The sequence below is a fragment of the Solanum verrucosum genome, unplaced genomic scaffold (assembly GCF_900185275.1).
Source record: "Solanum verrucosum unplaced genomic scaffold, falcon-dt-bn FXZP01000172.1, whole genome shotgun sequence".
Taxonomy (NCBI): Eukaryota; Viridiplantae; Streptophyta; class Magnoliopsida; order Solanales; family Solanaceae; genus Solanum; species Solanum verrucosum.
Genome location: NW_026020299.1, coordinates 100,427 through 119,268, shown reverse-complemented (window position 1 = coordinate 119,268; position 18,842 = coordinate 100,427). Strand labels below are relative to the sequence as shown.

Here is an 18,842-nt window from a genome sequence, read left to right as displayed (position 1 = left end):
ACTTAAACTTCCTTATTTAACTACAGAAGTTTTTCATCCTTTCCTCATCAAATAACCTTGGACAAAGTAAACTCCTCTGGCCATTTGGATGTTTATTTGGATTCAAGTTCACCATACACAGATCTCATAGCACTACCTCTTGTTTATTTGATCCTTATGTCATAGACTTTAATCCAAGATTATCTGTTTGTTTATTTTTGCTTCCACAACTAAATTTATTGGTAACTCGTTGAATACATGTGATGCAGTTCACCTTAAAGGAACTTCTAGGACATAGGATATTGCTTATTGCATAAATATTCATCTGTCCAAGGTTATGTTTTAATAGCAATACATATCACACCATAGCAGCTTCAAAAATCTGAACATATTCAAACTGGGAAATAACCAACGAAAATAGAATATACTGTACATATCTTAGGCTGCTTCAAGTTAGAATAGAGTTTCATATTTGCTTGCACCAAAGTAACCACTGTAATGTTATCAGCAGATATAAAGATAATCCACATTTGAAATAAAAACTCCACAAGGCATATAAATCGCAACAGGAATTTTCAGCAACGATAACACTACATTATGCTGGAAATTCATTTGACCAAGTTCATTAACTCGACAATAATTGCCTTTTGAAGTAGAGACCTGTTAAAAACCTATACGAGAAGTGGCAAAAATATGATCATCAACATGCGAATTCAATTTGGATGGATTCATGGAGTTCAGGACAGTCAATTAGAGAAAGCAAAGCATCACAAAATAAACTGTAATAAGAAGTTAAGCCATTTACTGATTATATCCAAACTGCAACCTGAAAGAAGCAATCAAGAAAAGGGATTTATCATATCAAGTATAAAGTAGTTGTACAATCCCTCTCTCATATATCTTTGTAAGACAAACAAAAACCATTGCAATTAGCTTCCATTTGATATTCGGGTGCACATCTCAGAGGCTTATATTGCAGACCAGAAAAAAAGTCTATGGAGATGTAAACATTGGATATATGTATATAGAAGTGGATATTTGTAATAGATTATAGCTAAAAAAAACTTAGAACTTACTGATGGTATAGCTGCTATTTTACTGGCTGAAACAGAAAGACCAGTTATACCCCACCCACTCTTTTGATTTCCGGAAATCTTCACATTGTACTGGCCAAGATATTCACGCAATCCTGCTTGAAACAGGCTTAGGGCATCTTCCTTAATCTTGGAAGTCCCATACCTCAGTGGACACGATTTTGATGGAAATTTCCTGAACGAATCTGCATCATTTGACTGCAAATAGCAGACTTAAGTATGCAATTTCAGGAAACTCTAAATCTATGCTGGTCGGACTCTTCAAAAATGATGCCGCACTTGTGTCAGACTCTTCAAAATAACACTACTTTTGGAGAATCTGAAACGCACCCGGCGACATTTTTAAAGAGTCCGAGCAACATATCTCTAAATTACTTATATAAGGGACTTGCAAATACTCATGTCATCATACTGGAGACCTGACAAGAAAAGCCAACCTTGTATGCATGAGCATGTAGAGTAAGAGTATGTGCAATACGCTTATTCTGTTCTAAATCAGACTGAAGACGTTCACTAAGTTCTTCGCAGAGCTCATTAAGCCACTTTTCAACCTAGAAACAAAGCAATGAAGTAGAAGTGGTCCATTTTAACTGGTAGATAAAACATTTAGAACTCAAAATAAAACTCCGATATAAATATAAATAAAGAAGTATGTAAAAATCAGAACATCATTGCTTCTATTTTCCGTAGATCAGTTATGTCTAACTTGTAAAAGAAGGATAGATCAGTGTCATCCAGAAGATGGGTGTTCAGTTTGAATAAAACTTACAGAAGCGACAGTTTTAAGAGCTCGAGGTCCAGGAAATGTCTTTCCTGATCCATGACTGTTGGGAAGAAGGCGTTCCTTGACCTCTTCTCCATTAATGCCCCTTGCTGTATTCCATAACCAAGAACTGTGCAAGTTAAGCACAACAAGGTCAGTAGGTTACAGAGGGGCCTATCTGATAAGCCTAAAACTAAAGAATTACATCTAAAGACCAAATCCTGTTGTCATTGGACACTTCAAATTTTAGTTAACCAATTGCAAGGGGAAATTTAAGTTGATTAATTATAAACTAAATATTTCAGTTCACATTATAGAAATCTTATTATTGTGTTGAGAATATAATTATATAATAAAAGTGTACACTCTCTAACAGCTTAAGCTTTTAGGTGAGATGGTCACACACTTAAACATGGCATCAGAGTAGACAGAGGCCCTGAGATCGAATCTCACCGCCACCCAAATCAAAAAGAATTTCCACGTGCTTGGCCCATGGAAAAAAAATCAGGCCGGCACGTGAGGAGAGTGTTGAGAATATAATTAAATAATAAAAGTGTGCACTCTCTAACAGCTTAAGCTTTTAGGTGAGATGGTCACACACTTAAACATGGCATCAGAGTAGACAGAGGCCCTGAGATCGAATCTCACCGCCACCCAAATCAAAAAGAATTTCCACGTGCTTGGCCCATGGAAAAAAAATCAGGCCGGCACGTGAGGAGAGTGTTGAGAATATAATTAAATAATAAAAGTGTGCACTCTCTAACAGCTTAACCTTTTAGGTGAGATGGTCACACACTTCAACATATTGAATACAAACTTGATTTATAGTTATTATAAGTTATATGAGATTTATTACTTAGTACTCCCTGCATCCAATAAGAGTGTCAATCACCTTAGCTAGTAAATTAGATCATTCATTTAACAATATTATTTGTAAGAATAACATGTCAATAGAACTACATAAAACCCCTTCATATCTTAATATTTTTGCAAAATAATGTACATATATAAAAACAAGAACCTATGTATCATGATTTTTATAGTCAAAAAAGGCTTTAAGGATGTTCATAAATTTATATTATATAAAAGTAGTTTGACGCTACAAATAATAATAGTGGCATTCTCATTGGGATGGAGGGAGTATTTATAATTTCAACTAAAGCCAAAATCAAATGCTTACAGCAAAACTAACCTCTTACAACAGGTAAAATATCTTAATAAAGTACTGTTACTTCCTAGGCTAATTAACATATGAAATAATAGTTAGTTGTCAATTTGTTCATGTGTGCATGCATCTTTTCTTTTTCTTTTCTATTGGTGTGCATGTTATTAATATTTGATATCAAGCCTGTTCAACTTGTTGGTAATAGAATCAATTTCTTTGACTTGCCATAGGATTTAAATGGTACTTATTGTATTTTTTTCCTATCTTACTGAGCATGCCAAAAATTTGATCACTCAACAATTGTAATTTCAATGATTGAATCAGGTTATCAAGAAATGACATTCTCAAAATGATTTTCAATCAACTTCACTAGTTTCTAATTTCTATCAAAATATCAAAAGAACCTTACTGAAGAAGTAGGAAATATTTTCAAGTTAAAACATAATTGACCGATCTGATCACAAAATTGCAAGCAAGTGTGCTACGCTTTTTCTGTACACATCAAACAATTTAAGAATAAGTAAAATTTATAAAACAGAAGTTGACACATTATAAGCTCCAGAACAGGAACATAAGAAGAAGTAGCAGAAAAACTGATGGATTTAATTGGAAAAAATAGCAAAAGCAAGTGTACTGACCCTCCAGGTCATGTCTGTGTTTATGTCTTCTTTTCGTCGTTTAGAGAGTTCTTATAGCAACCCCAAGTCATTTATGACTTGGTGAGACTGATAGTTTGGTCACCCGGTGGTCCGTTTGGTTTTTATGAGAAATTTTGTGTCTTGGAGCTTCTGAACCTTGAACGGTTAATTCGATCAGGAGTTCAGGAAGACAGCCTCAAAATACAATTTTGATGGTTTCATCAGCTCCGAAAGGGTCATTTTAGGTTAGAGGCATGGTCGGCTAGGGTCCCGAGGTTTACGGTGCGAGTTTGTGCCATTAGGCAGCTCTACCAACTCCACTAGTAGCACCTCCGATCAGAGGCAGAGGCCAGGGTCAAGATTGTCGTAGTAGTCATCGGGGTATTCAGGGTGGTCTGTGGGGAGGCAAGTCAGGTGGTAGGACAGATGCCCAGGGTAAAGGAAGACAGACTCACTTGTATGCAGCTCCAGCGAGGGTGGAGGCTGAGGCATTGGACGATTTGATCACAAGTACGATTCTCTTATGCCATTAGCCCGCCTCAACTTTATTTGATCCGGGCTCTACCTTTTCATATGTATTTATATATTATGTTTCTCGTTTGAGTATGTGTTCGGAGCCTTTGGCAACGTCGTTGCATGTGTCGACCCCCATGGTTGAGTCTTTAGTAGTGGATTAGGTGTTTCGATCTCGTTGGTGACTATCCAGGGGGTTGACACCCGAGCTGACCTTATATTGCTTGATATGCTTTACTTTGATGTGATTTTGGGCATGGACTAGTATCTCCCTACCGCGCGGCCTTAGATTGCTTCTCTAAGACCATTACCTTAACCATGCTTGGTATTCCCCCGGTGGTGTGGCAAGGCTCTTGTAGTAGCACACCGATTGGAGTTATTTCATTTATTTGGGCTCAAAGACTAGTGGCTAGCGGTTGCTTATCTTACTTAGCCTAGGTTCGGGATGTGAGTAGGGAGGTTCTACCAGTTGAGTCGGTTCCCATTGTTCGTGAGTTCGTGGGTGTGTTTCCTACCGACCTACCTGGCCTACCCCAAAGCGTTATATCAATTTCCATATTGACCTTGAGCCGAGTACTCGTCCTATTTCTATTCCGCCTTATCGAATGGCCCCGCAAAGCTTAAGAAGCTCAGTGTTCAGCTTCAAAATCTCTTGGATAAGGATTCATTCGGCATTCATTCGGCCTAGTGTGTCGCCTTGGGGTACCTCCATTTTGTTTGTTAAGAAGGACGGTACGATGTGGATGTGTAATAATTACAGGCAGTTGAATAAGGTCCTTTCGCAGACCTTCATAGTTGGAGACTCAAGATTTGGTCACACTGCTCTATATCCTCTACATATGGAGACGATACACTTTGCTACAGCCTATTACCCCTTTGGAGACTATCTGCATTTCGAGGTCCGAGCTCTGCACCCCTTAGCTAGGCGGCTCTTATTGGTTACTTCGAGGTTATTCACGGTTAAAAGTCCGATCTTCAACCTTCTCTGGATTTGGACTCACCGTATCTTATTCTTAGTAGTTTTAGCTATTTTGTGTACCTGTCGGGCTTATGGGGTCTGTTCGGGTTTTTACTTAAACTGGCACACGAGTATACCTTTTAGGCTTATGAGGTCCATGTAGGTTTATTAGTTTAGTTGTACTTAGTTCTTTTCTATCTTGGTACGCTCATGTGCTTTTCTTTTAAATTCCACTTTGACCTTGCTTGTGTCTAGATTCTACCATTTCATATTGCTTTAACTTTTCCTGCTCAGTCGGCTTATGATGTCTACTGAGTACCTGTTGTTTTGGTACACATGCTATACTATGCATTTGTTCTATGATGCAGGTTCGAGCACCAACTATCAACATTGACCATTCGAGCCTGTTGCAGCTTTTGATCTGAGGCGAGGGTGAGCACTTGGCGTCATGGACTTATCATCTCTCTCAGTATTTTGATAGCTAGCCTTTTGCATTTTGAGACGAGATTGTATTTTGGGTCCACTGGGACTTGTTACTTGTACTCTTTTGTTTTAGAAAACTTGTATGTGTGACTTCCATTTTTGGAAGGGATCTATATATATATATATATATATATATATCTTTTGGTTTGTTTCCTTCTGTTGCTCTATTTTTTTTTTGAAACTGGTAAATGTGTATTCCTCAGCATTAAGGACATGCTGGACACCATCAAAAAGTGTTAGATAAAAAAAAAAAAAACAGCAACTAGAAAACAAAATACTTACAGAGATCTTAATAAATCTACAAACTGATCTATATCCTCTAAACCTACTTCTTAACACCAAAAGTAGAAAGATATTATACAATTCCATTTAACTTTCTGGATGGAATTGGATCTATCTTCATAACACCTCCCATTTCTCTCTCTCCAAACTGTCCACCATTTAACCTTCTGTTGCTCATTTTTTGTTATTAAATTACTGCTTCTACTTTGTTTCTACCCATATATGCATTATTACTTGTTGTTCTAGCTTATGGGTTGGCTTACATATTGGTGGGTTATAGTAGGTGCCATTGTGACTAGAGGAACCGGGTTGTGACAGCAAGGCTATTAGTATAGTCGTGTTTGAACAGATCTGTTTATCTTTGATTTATTGGAAGAGAAAAAAATAATCTAAGAGGGTGTTTGGGTTTAGCTCAAAAATCTGGTCAAACTAGCTTTTAATTATTTTTGCCTTAATAGCTACTCAATCCAAACCTTAGTTGCGCGGACTCTTCACTTTTGATGCCGCACCCGTGTCGGACTCTCCAAAAATGCACTACTTTTGGCGTATCCGACACACACCCATTGAATTTTTTGAAGAGTTCGAGCAACATAGATTCCAAACACCTTATAAGACTGTAGGTATTTAAAAATTCCACTTAAAATTAGAAGTATGGCAATAATTACTAAAGTATAGTGAGTTCAGCTATCTTGAGACGGATTGGTCATCAAATTCCTTATTTTCTTTCTTTTTTTCGTTCATTGATTTAGTAATTCTACTAGTGGGACTTCTTCCCTAAGAGGAGGAGTCTGCCCAACATGAGCATGATAGACAGACCAAAGACTTACAAAGACTAACAACACATCTGAGTCTGAGAATAGATTATCACCCAGTATTTACTCCATAATATTCTTGTAGCTTTTCTTCTGAAAACTGGAGCAGATCCCCAACAGTGTTCACACCTAAGTCAATCTGCAAAGAAGTTCCAAGTTTTCCTCCAAGCTGTTTCCTGTGAACAAATAATGCCCCAAGACATGTTAAAAGAAAAAAGTATTTAGAAGAATAAACAAGCCAAAAAGTACCATTTACATTATAGAAACCATGTGCCACATCACAGTAGAGCAGTCCACGAAAGGACTGAGATTAAGAATATATAAAGAAAAGAATTCAATTTCAATTAAATTAAGACGTAACCAAGCATCCAACATACTATAAACTACTAAACAGATGGTAACAAGGTGTCAACGAACGATTTCTGTGCAAACCCCTACATTTTTTTTATAGGCAAAGTTCTAAGTAATTTGCTGATGGATGAGAAAGGCACCACAGTTTGCTGAGCAGGTTTATTCATTCCACTTGCAAGTTTGGCCAGCATCTGCTCACAATATCATACTCAAGTTACTAAAAACCTTCTTCAAAAATAAACCATCAAATCTATAATTATGCATTTCTCATGTAAACGACATTTATATCCACCTTATTGTTGTTACAAAATAATAAATATTTCCACCTTATTATGAGCAATGCCTGCAGAACAAGTGAACTCAGTCTCTTCCAGTACTTGCAGCCGAAGTTCTGCAACAATAAAGGCTCCACAGGCTAACAACTTATCACGGCGACTAGCATCACTTCTAGTGAACCAATGTCTGACATTCTCTCTGGCATCGCTACCAACCTGTGCAGGAAACGAAGTCACCAGATATCAGCAAAAACCCGAGGGATATGGATAAATAAAAAAATATACTTTTAAAAATCCAATACAAAAAATAACATTACTGTGCAGAAGTCCATGGAATGATGCACAGATGTAGGCGTGCTCATCTCCAATACTACCATCTCAAAACAAAATAGAGTTTATTTTATTACTTAAATACCATAAACTAATGTTGCTGTTGAATGCATTTATCAGATCGCACTAAGGTTTCAGACCTCATGCAAGGGGGGACCAAAAAAAAGAGAAATGGTGCTAAAAATATCTCCTTCTTGATTCTGTCTTCTAGCTGGTAGAAACGGAGGACACTTTAGAACAAGTACTACCACGTCTTAATCCCCAAAGAACCGAAGTCAGTATATGAGTCTGGGTCCATAACCAACTCTATACCATTTGGGTTTGTTTCAATTCTATAATACCCAAATTTCAAGAAATTGGACTCCTCCAGAACTTGAAATTCCCTGAATGTCACATTTATCCCGATACTAACATAAAAATCTCTAACCAAACTGAAAACACTCCCAAAAAATACCTGACAAATTGAAGATAGAAATATGTACACAAATAATAGAGAATGTCAAAACTCTAAAAAAGATAAGGTATTATCAATATTGTCACCCACTTTCCTATTTCAAAAGAAGAAAGATAAGCTGCTTTAAATGACACCTACTTCCTCAAGACCCAAAACATGTGATTGTACTACGTCTTCACTGATAGTTTCCAGGCACTCAGGAGGATTATCTGCCAACATTGCTTCAGCTGCTATAGTGAGATCCAAATACACTTCATCAATTGAAGCACGCTCACATCGGCCTCTTCTAGAAAGTATGGAGACAACCTGCAATTGTATTATGGTATGATTATCACCAACATTATTCATTCTTAGCACAACGGTAACTTTCAGTGTCAATGAACCTCTGAGCCTGCATTCCTGTAGGTATTAAGATCAGCTTTACCACGGGCAACTGGGACTTGAACAAGATGAATCTCCGGACAAACTTGTTTTGCCTCATCACCTCGCATTGAGCTTAAGCATGTAAATATTTCAGTTCTCAGATGCTTGATGAGTATCAACTTCTCCAAGAATAACCAGTTAACTACTCATACAACCATAGGTAAACAGACTCACCGCTTCACCCCAAACTTACGAGCCTCATAACTGACAGCGATCAGTCCCCCACCTTGCCAAGAATTGTACTGTACAACAGCAGTGGGTTGACCTCTTAGACTTTGTTGCTTTCGCTGCTCCACTACAGATTCACAGTATGACCAGTTAGCCAGACTATAAAGATGATATCATGGCACAACCAAATTGCACAGTAAAAAGATAAATACACAAGAAAAGGATGGTAACATTACTATTATTAATAAAATATGGTAACATCACTATCTCGTGATCATAACAGAAAGAACATTTCTTTTATAAATATACAAAAAGTACATTCTTAAAATTCAAAGTGAAAGGCAAGTTTTACAAAATGGTTATAAAACCAAGAATATTAAATGGGAGTGGATGTTGATCCAGGGATGATTTTGCAAGAAGGTGGATATTTATACAAGGTTAGACCAAAACAAAAATGATAGCAACCAGTGAAAAATGCAAGAATCACATAAAGGATAAATTGACATAAGGTCACTTGAGATGGTTTAGTCATTAGAATATCATGAGAAGATATGTCCAGATTCATTATACTTGAATAAGGAAAATCTTATAGAATAAGCTTTGTAAATACCTTCTGGTGTATTTTAGTTATAGAATATTTACTTAATTTATTAGCAGAGATATTGATTACCATCAATGCATATCATACATGGCCTAAAACTCCTATGTAAGGAGCACCTCTTGTATATTGTTACTGAATAAAGTCAAGGGCAGTGTTTTTCAGAGTGTGGCGACAAAAAGCAACAGGGCCCTGATTCTCTTTCACTCAAAAGCATGAAGCGTGAAGCAAAGCGCTTGCTTCATCGAAGAGAAGCCCCCTTTTTTTATAAAGACAAAATAAACTTGTACAAAAACAACATATATAAGCAAATGTAAAATTCCTAAAATGCTCCTTTAGTCCTGAGCTTGGTAAATAAGGGCGTGGGAAATTCTTTTCTTCCTGTCTTCTTGTGATAGGGGGAGTCACTCTTGAGTCCTCACTCTAGGGTAGGTCAGTTTCGCTTTCCCTTGTCGGTAAGTATATTTGCCATGGTATTGGTGTATGTTGTTCCAATTGTGTTTGTGAATTTAAAAAAACTAAAAAGTAGAGAGCACAACAAGCAAAATCAAATCTAAAATTTGAATAGAACAATATGTTATTGCATTTGAGTCGTTATTCAATTTTTTATCCACCATAAGCTCTTGCACTTTTTCCTTCACATGTGCCCGGGAACTTGGACAAGTTGTAACCTTGGGATTACCAATTGATGAGATGATGTTTGTGACTATAAATTCACCTTTTTGTAATTTGTAACAAAAAAGACATTTAATTGAGGTTTGTCGATCTAATTAACTTTCTATGCATATATCCAAGTTGAGTCTTTCTTTTGATCTTGTGATGCTATTTACATTCTTTAAAAGGCAAACGAAATAAAACTCAGCTACTTTAATTGAAAAAAATCCACTGATAATGGACTATTTGGAAAGATTTAAAATCCAGCTATAAGAAGAAGACTAGCTCTAAGTTGAAGCTTCTGGAACAAGCAAAATATGGAGACCCGGGTTCCATTTTTTCTTTAAAATTGATATCTTTAAAACTTAAAAAAACATAAAAACAATTGTTTCCTAGCGCTTCACGCTCCTCCCCATGAAGCGAGCACTTACATAGGATCATTGCACTTCATACCCTTGAAGCGATATACTTGTCGCCTCACGTCGCTTCTCACTTTAAGCGATGAAGAGTCCGTTTTCCATAACACTACTAAATAAGAAGGTTTTTTCTAGTTTCACAAGGTATCAGAGCTTCTGCAACCTTGGTAGAGACTCAAATAGCTGCACCTACCAACAACCCGGTGCATGCCAACATGTGTCGCATGTCGACCAATGTTTTTATATTTCTTTTCCTTTCGGTTTTTGGCGATGCTCCTCTCTATAACAAGCAGTGTTTCTACTTCGAGAGACCATTCAAGCATTGCTCCACTCTTCAGCAACCTTTCATCAAGTGTAACTTCTTGACACTACTACTTTTTTCACTACCAGTGCCTTCCATTCAACCTAGGATTTCTCGTCTTTATTCTACCAATTTAAACTTAAGTAACTATGTCTTGGAGATTTGCAAAACAATATCTCCTTTTGGAAATTGAGAACAATATTTTTTTGTGTGTCAAGTGCAAGAAACACTTTCTTTTGTTATGCAATTATCAACGACTTTTCGGAGGAAAAGAATTTCAGCATGACTTTTATTTTTGGTATTTTGTGAGATTTCGATATCAAGTTGGTTTCCCTAATTTGAATTTGAGGGGCATGTTAGGATATAAAGAGAAGATTTGGCTAAACCATATTTATCTAGATTCATTATACTTACAACAACATACCCAGTGAAATCCCACCGGGTGGAGTTTGGGAACGGTAGAGTGCACAGCGACCTTACCACTGCCTCTTGGAGGTAGAGAGGTTGTTTCAGAAAGACCCTCAACTCAAGTACATCAAATCCAAGTAAAAAGAAGAAAACAATGAAGAAAACATAAAAGTTTGTGAGAATTCATGTAGCCAACTTCTGGTACTTCAAAATTTGTATAACGCTTGCTTAAGATGAAATTTAATTGGAGGTCAGTGAGAATTCATATAGCCAAACCCAATATGTTTGGGGCTGATGTGTAGTTATGGTTTGTTGTTGTAGAGCATTGACAATAAAAACTTGTGTGCTATCGCTTGGGCTACACTTATATTTAGCATTTTATATATTGTTTACATCTAAAACATTATATGTAAGAACACCCAAAGCTTTTTCCTTTTATGATAGCGATGTCAAGATCAACTTATGCGCATCTCGACTATTCCATCGAGTACCTACTCCCTTCCACAAATGTAGGTAATATGTAAATCTACCCATGAAGAATAGGTAGATGAGAAAAACTATTTTCTTTTTTCAATAAAAGGATTTCAGAAAGAAAAAATCTTCTCATCTGCCTAAGTCACCTTGCGGGAAATTAAACCGGAGACCTCACAATTTTCCTCCCACTTCATAAGCCACACCCTTGGTGCAGAAGCATCCAATTCCTTAAACCAACAACTATCAGCAATTTCTTACCAACTATAGAAGAGCTATGGAAAAAGTAACCTGGCTAAGAAATAACAAAGCTTTAAAGGAACATCCTCAAGAAAGTATTGGCTCCAGAAATGGAGGCACAGTTTTAGGTACAGCCTACAGGGTCCGTCTTTGGCTCAAACTCAGTATTTATATTTTAAAAAAACTCATTTGATACTATAAGTAATCCAACAACAACATGCCCAATGTAGTACCATAAAGTGGGGTCTCGGGAGGGTAGAGTGTACGCAAACCTGACCTCTAGTGGGCTAGTTGTTTCCAATAAACCCTCAGATTAAGATAAAAACAGTCTAGAAAAAGAAGCAATGAAAATAAAGAAAACAAGTAGTAGCAGAACAATACTATAATCAAACTAGACGAAACATATAATAACAAGAAACAAGAGTAATACTAGAATGGACAGCAAGTCAATACACCCATACCTACTACACTGGTCAAGAACCCATGAATTAAAAATCTTGGCTCCGCCTGTAATGGTCTTATAATTGAAAGGAACGATCACAAGGTCTTCAGATACCTTATTATTACAACAAATCCGAAAGGAAGGGAAGTAATTGTGATATTTTTCAAAAGAGAAATGAAGGGATTGTACATATTAGTGTCTAGTCTGCATATGCCCTAATATGAATACACAAATTAATATAAATCCCAAAATTTTCAGAGAAAAGTAGAACCTTGAACGTAGAAGCAATCCATGTCGACGTGAGCAATAACTCTAGAATCCGATAACTCGGGTCTTGCCACCGGCATCTCTCTCGCGGCCCCTCAATCGTCTTCTCCTAGTAAAATAATTTCCCACCAATTTCCTTTGAATTTTTATACTCCAATAATCCAATTCCCTATTATATATATATATACTAGTATACGTACCCGCGCGTTACGCGGATATATTAAAATGAAAAAAAAAACATATATTGAGTTATATTTTATATGAAATATAAATATCAACAAAAATTAAATAAACAAAAAATTAAATGAAAAACAGTATATAATATTTTGAAATTATTTTAAGGGTAAATCACATAAATATGCTATATTAAAAAAATATTTACCATCTATGACAATATAATTTTTCTAACTAAATATAACAATTTTTTGGAATTAAGAAATGTACTCACTTGCCTCTTTCTCGGCCGTTTTTCCTCTTCCTCTTTTTTTTTTTTTTTGTTCTTCTTCTCCATCTTTCTTTCTCAATCATTATTATCTTCCTTCTCTTCTTTCTTTTTTTTCTTTTTTTTTAAAGATTCTTCTTCTTTCAAATTTTCATTTAAATAACAAATCAATTTTTCATATTTCATTATTTTTACCCAAAAAATACGACGAAAAAAGAAATGGAAAGATGAAAATTTGTACAAAATCATGTTTTCAAGCAGAAATTTCAAATCTCTAAAATTACAACAACAAGAGTTCACCATTGATGGTCATTATAAAGTTCAAATTTTGAATTCATTATTTGTATTTTATGAATTTGTGATTAGTTTGGATAGGTTGTTCCTACAAATAATTGAAAATGTCGTTTGGAATTTATATTTCAATTTTAAGAGGTTTTGGTTAAGTTTATAATTGTTTTTAGGAGAAATATTATATTGAAACTCGAAAAAGGTAAAGTTTATGAAACTGTATCGCAATTGTATTAAAGTTGTATTAGATATGTTTCATAATTGTATTAAAATTGTACATAAATCATGAACAATACATTTATAATACATATTACAAACTTCACTCTTTTTTAGTGATATCAACCAAAATAATTTAAGCAACACACTTTTAATACATTTATAATATAGAACAATACATTTGTAATACATATTGCAAACGTCGCTCTTTTTCATAGTGATACAAATCAAAATAATTTATAAGATATATATAATACATGTTTTATTCATGAGTAGTACATTTATAATACATAGTGCACACTTCACTCCTTTCTTAGTGATACCAACAAGAATAATTTAGGTAACACATTAATAATACCTTTATAAGACTTTCACATTATATTTTAATACATATTGCAACCGTCACTACTCATTTTCTTAGTGATAAATAAAAATTATTTATAATACACATATAATATAAATTTTATTCATGAGCAATCCATTTATAATACATATTGCATACATCATTCATTTTCTTAGTGATACAAATCAAATAATTCTAAGACACGTATAATATAAGGTTTATTCATGAACAATACATTTCTAATACATATTGCAAACTTTACTCTCTTCTTAGTGATACCAACCAAATGATTAATACATGCACACTACATTTTTAAAACATATTGCAAACATCACTCATGTTCTTAGTGATACAAACCAAAATAATTTATAAGACACATATAATACATGTTTTATTTATGAATAATACAAGTTTAATTCAGTCTATAGATTATTGTCTTGTCTTTCGTTAGTTACGTTTTTTATTTATTATTAATTTTCTCTTCTAATTCAACCTTAATATTGTGTAATACACTTTTAATGCAAATTTAATTCATTTTGTAGTTTATTATTTGTTGCTATTAGATTACTTGTTTAATTCATTATTGATATAAGTTTAATTCACTCTATAGGTCATTGTTTGGTGTTTCATTGGTTACATTTTTTATCCATGCTTAATTCTCTCTTTTAATTCAACTTTAATATTTGTGTAATACACTTTTAATACAAGTTAATTCATTTTACAACTTATTGGTTGATTTGTTATGATTAAATTACTTGTTTAATTCATTATTGATACAAGTTTTATTCAGTTTACAAATCACAGAATGCTCTTTCGTTTGCTACATTTTGCATGCGTGTTTAATTCACTTCTAATTCAACTTTAATATGTGTAATACATTTTTAATTCAAGTTTAATTCATTTGGCAATTTATTATGTTTCTTCATTTGTTACGATTAGATTACTTGTCTGCTCTTTAGTTTGGATAGGTTGTTCCTACAAATAATTGAAAATATCATTTGGAGTTTATATCTCAATTTTAAGAGGGTTTGGTTAAGTTTAAAATTGATTTTAGGAGAAATATTAGATTGAAGCTCGAAAAGGATGAAGTTTACGGAACTATATTGCGTTTGTATTAAAGTTATATTAGATATGTTTCATAATTGTATTAAAATCATGAATAATAATCCTACATTTATAATACATATTGCAAACTTCACTCCCTTTTTAATGATATGAACTAAAGTAATTTAGGTAACACACTTATAATACATGCACATTACATTTTTAATACATATTGCAACATCACTCACGTTCTTAGTGATACAAATCAAAAATAATTTATAAGACATATATAATACATGTTTTATTCATGAATAATATAAGTTTAATTCAGTTTATAGATCGTTGTCTTGTCTTTCGTTAGTTACGTTTTTCATTCATTCTTAATTCTCTCTTCTAATTCAACTTTAATATTATGCAATACAATTTTAAAGCAAATTTAATTTATTTACTTGTTTAATATTAGTGTAATACACTTTTAAATACAATTTTAATTGATTTTGCAATTTATTGGTTGATTTTTTACGTTTAATTACTTGTGAAATTCATTGTTGATACAATTTCATTCAGTTTACAGATCATATAATGCTCTTTCGTTTGCTACATTTTGCATTCATATTAATTCTCTTCTAATTCAACTTTAATATGTGTGGAACACATTTTTAATTCAAGTTTAATTCATTTTGCAATTTATTATGTCTCTTCATTTGTTACGATTAGATTACTTATTTAATTAATTAATTATTAATACAAATTTATTTAGTCTATGAATCATTGACTACACTATGAAAGAAAATAGAGAGAGAGAAAGAGAAAAAAAAAACAAGAGAAAGAGAGGGAGAAAGTGCAACAAAAAGGAAAAAAGAAAGAAAAAACAATAGAAAGAAACCAAGAGAGAAAAAGCAGCAGCACAAAAGAAAACAAGGGAAAAAGAACAATATAAAGAAAAAAAGAGAGAAAGAGCGAGAAAAAGAGATAAAAACTAAAAAGGCGAGAGAGAAAAAGGAGAAAGAGGCAAAAGAGTAAGACAAATCTAATAAAATATATATTATTGTTATATATTGCTATAAATGGTAATAATTAAAGAGTATACTTAAAATAAGTAATTATTTTTTAAAAAGGATCCACTCAAGTAATTAATCCTTATTTTAATCACAATATAAAGTTGTTTTGTGGTCCCAACAGTAATGTTTTTATAATTTTCATAATAAACATAAGCCACTTATATTAATATATAATATAAAATAATAAATAATAAAGTATTGTGTATGTGAAATACTCCTTTCGTCTCATATTAGTTGATCACTATTAATTTTTTACGGTGCTTAAAAAACATAAATAAGAAGATGATTTTTCTAATTCACACCTTAAAATACTTCTTGTGAATTATACAAACAAATATGAATACTTTCAAAAATAAAATCAATTGCAAGAGTAGTAAAAAAAGTTATTAAAGTTTTATTGATTTAGTAAGGTGATCAATTAATATAAATTAATTATATTTAGTATAATGATAAATTAATATGCAACAATTATATTTAGTATAATAATAAACAAATACTCCATCTGTCCACTTTTAATTGTCATGTTCTTTTTTTAGAGTAAAACATAAGAACTTTGACTAACAATTTACGATATATTCTTTTATCATATTAATATGCATATATGGCTATTTGTAGTACTTTTTGTATAGTTTTGGAATATACAAATATTTTTCTTAAAATATCAAATTAATGTAATCTTATTTTACTTTGAAAATTGATCAAATTGACTTTTGAAAAACTAAATATGATAATTAAAAGTTGACGAAGGAGGTATAAAATAGAGGAAGTACTATAAAAGAATACAACTTTTTAGGTATATTGATTAGCGTGCCTTGATAGTATAGTAAGACTTCAATGTAGCACATTTCAATATTTCCATCTTTCTTTCTTTATTTTTAATTAAACAAAATGGCCATGGGCCAATTTATTGAATAACAAAAAATAGAAACAAAAAGTTGGAGAAAAACGTCAGGTAGTAGAAAATAAGAAAAAAAAATGAAAACTTAAAAAATATGGATCTATCTATATTGTGGAAGGAGACCAAACATGCACCAATGGAATATGATTTTTGAGATTAGGAAAGTGAGCTTCCTGTTTAGATCGTCACCGGTCAAAGCTAGATCTGTCATCTCTAAGCTCATGTGTGCCTTTTCATATTCTGTAAGTGTTCCTTTGTTTTCTTTATATTCTTCTGTTACCCTTTCTCAATTGGGTTCTTTGTAATTGTTAATTTTTTCTTGTAAAGTTTCTTGGAAGAACGAAATCTCTAATTTGAATCTCATCAACATAACTTTGGTAAAAAGAATTCTCATTTCAACATTCGAACATTCAAATTAGAAAGAAAGACTTTGTTCAAGCAGGTATCACACTGGAAATAAGATTTTGATTGAAATTGTATTTAGATCTAGAGTCGTTCCATCAACAATTGTATGTTTCGTGAAATGGTGAGTTCATTTTTTTCTTCATTTTATTGAATTGTAATAAGAACTTCGATTGAAGAGTATTAGCATGCATCAACTTCTTGTCGTGGAGTTAATTTTTTAAAATTTATCAGGTGATGTCTTCTTCAACTCTATTTTTCCTCGATGTTACTCTATTTGGGATGATCAACTAAGGTATTATATTTTAAATTTAATTTAATTAGTACATGCATGCTATAACATAGTTGTAATAAGCTTATGTTGATGCAAATTTTGTTATTTTGCTTGGTGATTGAGAGTTTATTCTGTGGTCGTATCCGGTTTTATGTTCTTTGCAATGTCAGGTTAGATCTCTATCTTTGTTTTTATTTTTATGTTTAACCATGTTGTTAGAGTAGATTGTGATGAATTATTGCTTCTTGCGGAAGCAGGGAAATGATTATTTGTTTAAAATTCGAAAAGATGTCTTACATCTACAAATATGTAGTTAAGCTATTTTATTTTCCTCTCAATTTGTTTCTTTTTACACCAACCTCTATATTTTAATCTTATTTATATTGATATTTTTTATAGTTTCAATGTGCTTATACCTATATAATGATGCATGCTTCAGATGAAGAGCTTACTGATCTAATTCATATGCTTGATAGATTATAATTCAATTTACTAAATTAACATAACGTAAATAATTGTGTGTTTACTTGTTTAAACTTATTGGAGTCTATTTAATGTGCTGCTTCTTTGGAATATCTGAAATCATATATGAACTCCTTTAAATACTTGTTACAGGATAGCTAGCAAGATTAAATGTAAAGTTTAAAAAGTATCTAGAACCAAGCTCTCCATTGCATATATATAGTCTAGTTTTTTAAAAAATAATGTCAACAGACGGTTTCATTTCATATAATGGAAGAGTCTGATACTATATTCAAAGCACACTCAATTACTTAAGTGTGAAATTGTTCACCATATGCATAAGTGTATTATCCCCCTCCATTTTTTCAAACTCTTGCTACCAATTATTCAAATTCAACAACTCAAATATCATCTGTATTATCTGCCATTGTCAATAAAAGAGTTAACATTATTAATTTATTTAAAATATTTTTAAATATTATAATTATTATAAATCTGTATAAAACAAAGATGTGTCGTATGTTGCTACATTTTAGTGATATATTGGTATATATTCCAACAGAGTTGTCATATGTTGGAACATATCACCTATGTGTTAGGGCAACAAAATGATCATCTGTAGTAACAGAAGATTCATTTGTGGCAATAGAAGGTACATATGTGGCAACATAATATCCATCTGTGTCAACATAAGTATAAATTGCTACCCATTATCAATTGTAAACTCTCAACCTTTTTTTATTTACCTTGTAGATGAAATGATACAAGAAGTTTCATCCATGACAACAGCTCAATCTTTTATTGGTGTTGCTTCCTCTTCTAACATCAAATGCTCTTTTTGTTTATGCGAAGAATGTGAGCAGCAACGTAATCGGAAGCCTAAAACGAAATCTTAATTAGAGGCCTAAAATCTAAATAAACTTCACA

General features: G+C 33.0%; 1 protein-coding gene across 7 annotated transcripts in view; it reads right to left on the bottom strand.

Annotated features, from left to right (window-relative positions):
- LOC125834812 (DNA polymerase eta) overlaps window positions 1–12,587 on the bottom strand; it is a 32,962-nt gene extending 20,375 nt beyond the window's left edge. For 4 of the 7 annotated variants that reach the window (XM_049513965.1, XM_049513960.1, XM_049513961.1 and 1 more), the window contains exons 1-10: window positions 12,490–12,587; window positions 8,695–8,815; window positions 8,481–8,592; window positions 8,236–8,403; window positions 7,365–7,529; window positions 7,126–7,229; window positions 6,744–6,863; window positions 1,843–1,966; window positions 1,493–1,624; window positions 1,056–1,271 (exon numbers count right to left, since the gene is read on the bottom strand). In XM_049513965.1, the coding sequence (XP_049369922.1) occupies window positions 1,056–1,271; window positions 1,493–1,624; window positions 1,843–1,966; window positions 6,744–6,863; window positions 7,126–7,229; window positions 7,365–7,529; window positions 8,236–8,403; window positions 8,481–8,592; window positions 8,695–8,815; window positions 12,490–12,565 (1,338 nt within the window). In that variant the 5' untranslated portion in view covers window positions 12,566–12,587. Of the gene's footprint in view, window positions 1–1,055; window positions 1,272–1,492; window positions 1,625–1,842; window positions 1,967–6,743; window positions 6,864–7,125; window positions 7,230–7,364; window positions 7,530–7,630; window positions 7,789–8,235; window positions 8,404–8,480; window positions 8,593–8,694; window positions 8,816–12,489 lie in introns of those variants that run through there. The other 3 variants (XM_049513962.1, XM_049513964.1, XM_049513967.1) reach the window with 2 other exon arrangements.
- Between the last annotated feature and the right edge of the window lie 6,255 nt (window positions 12,588–18,842).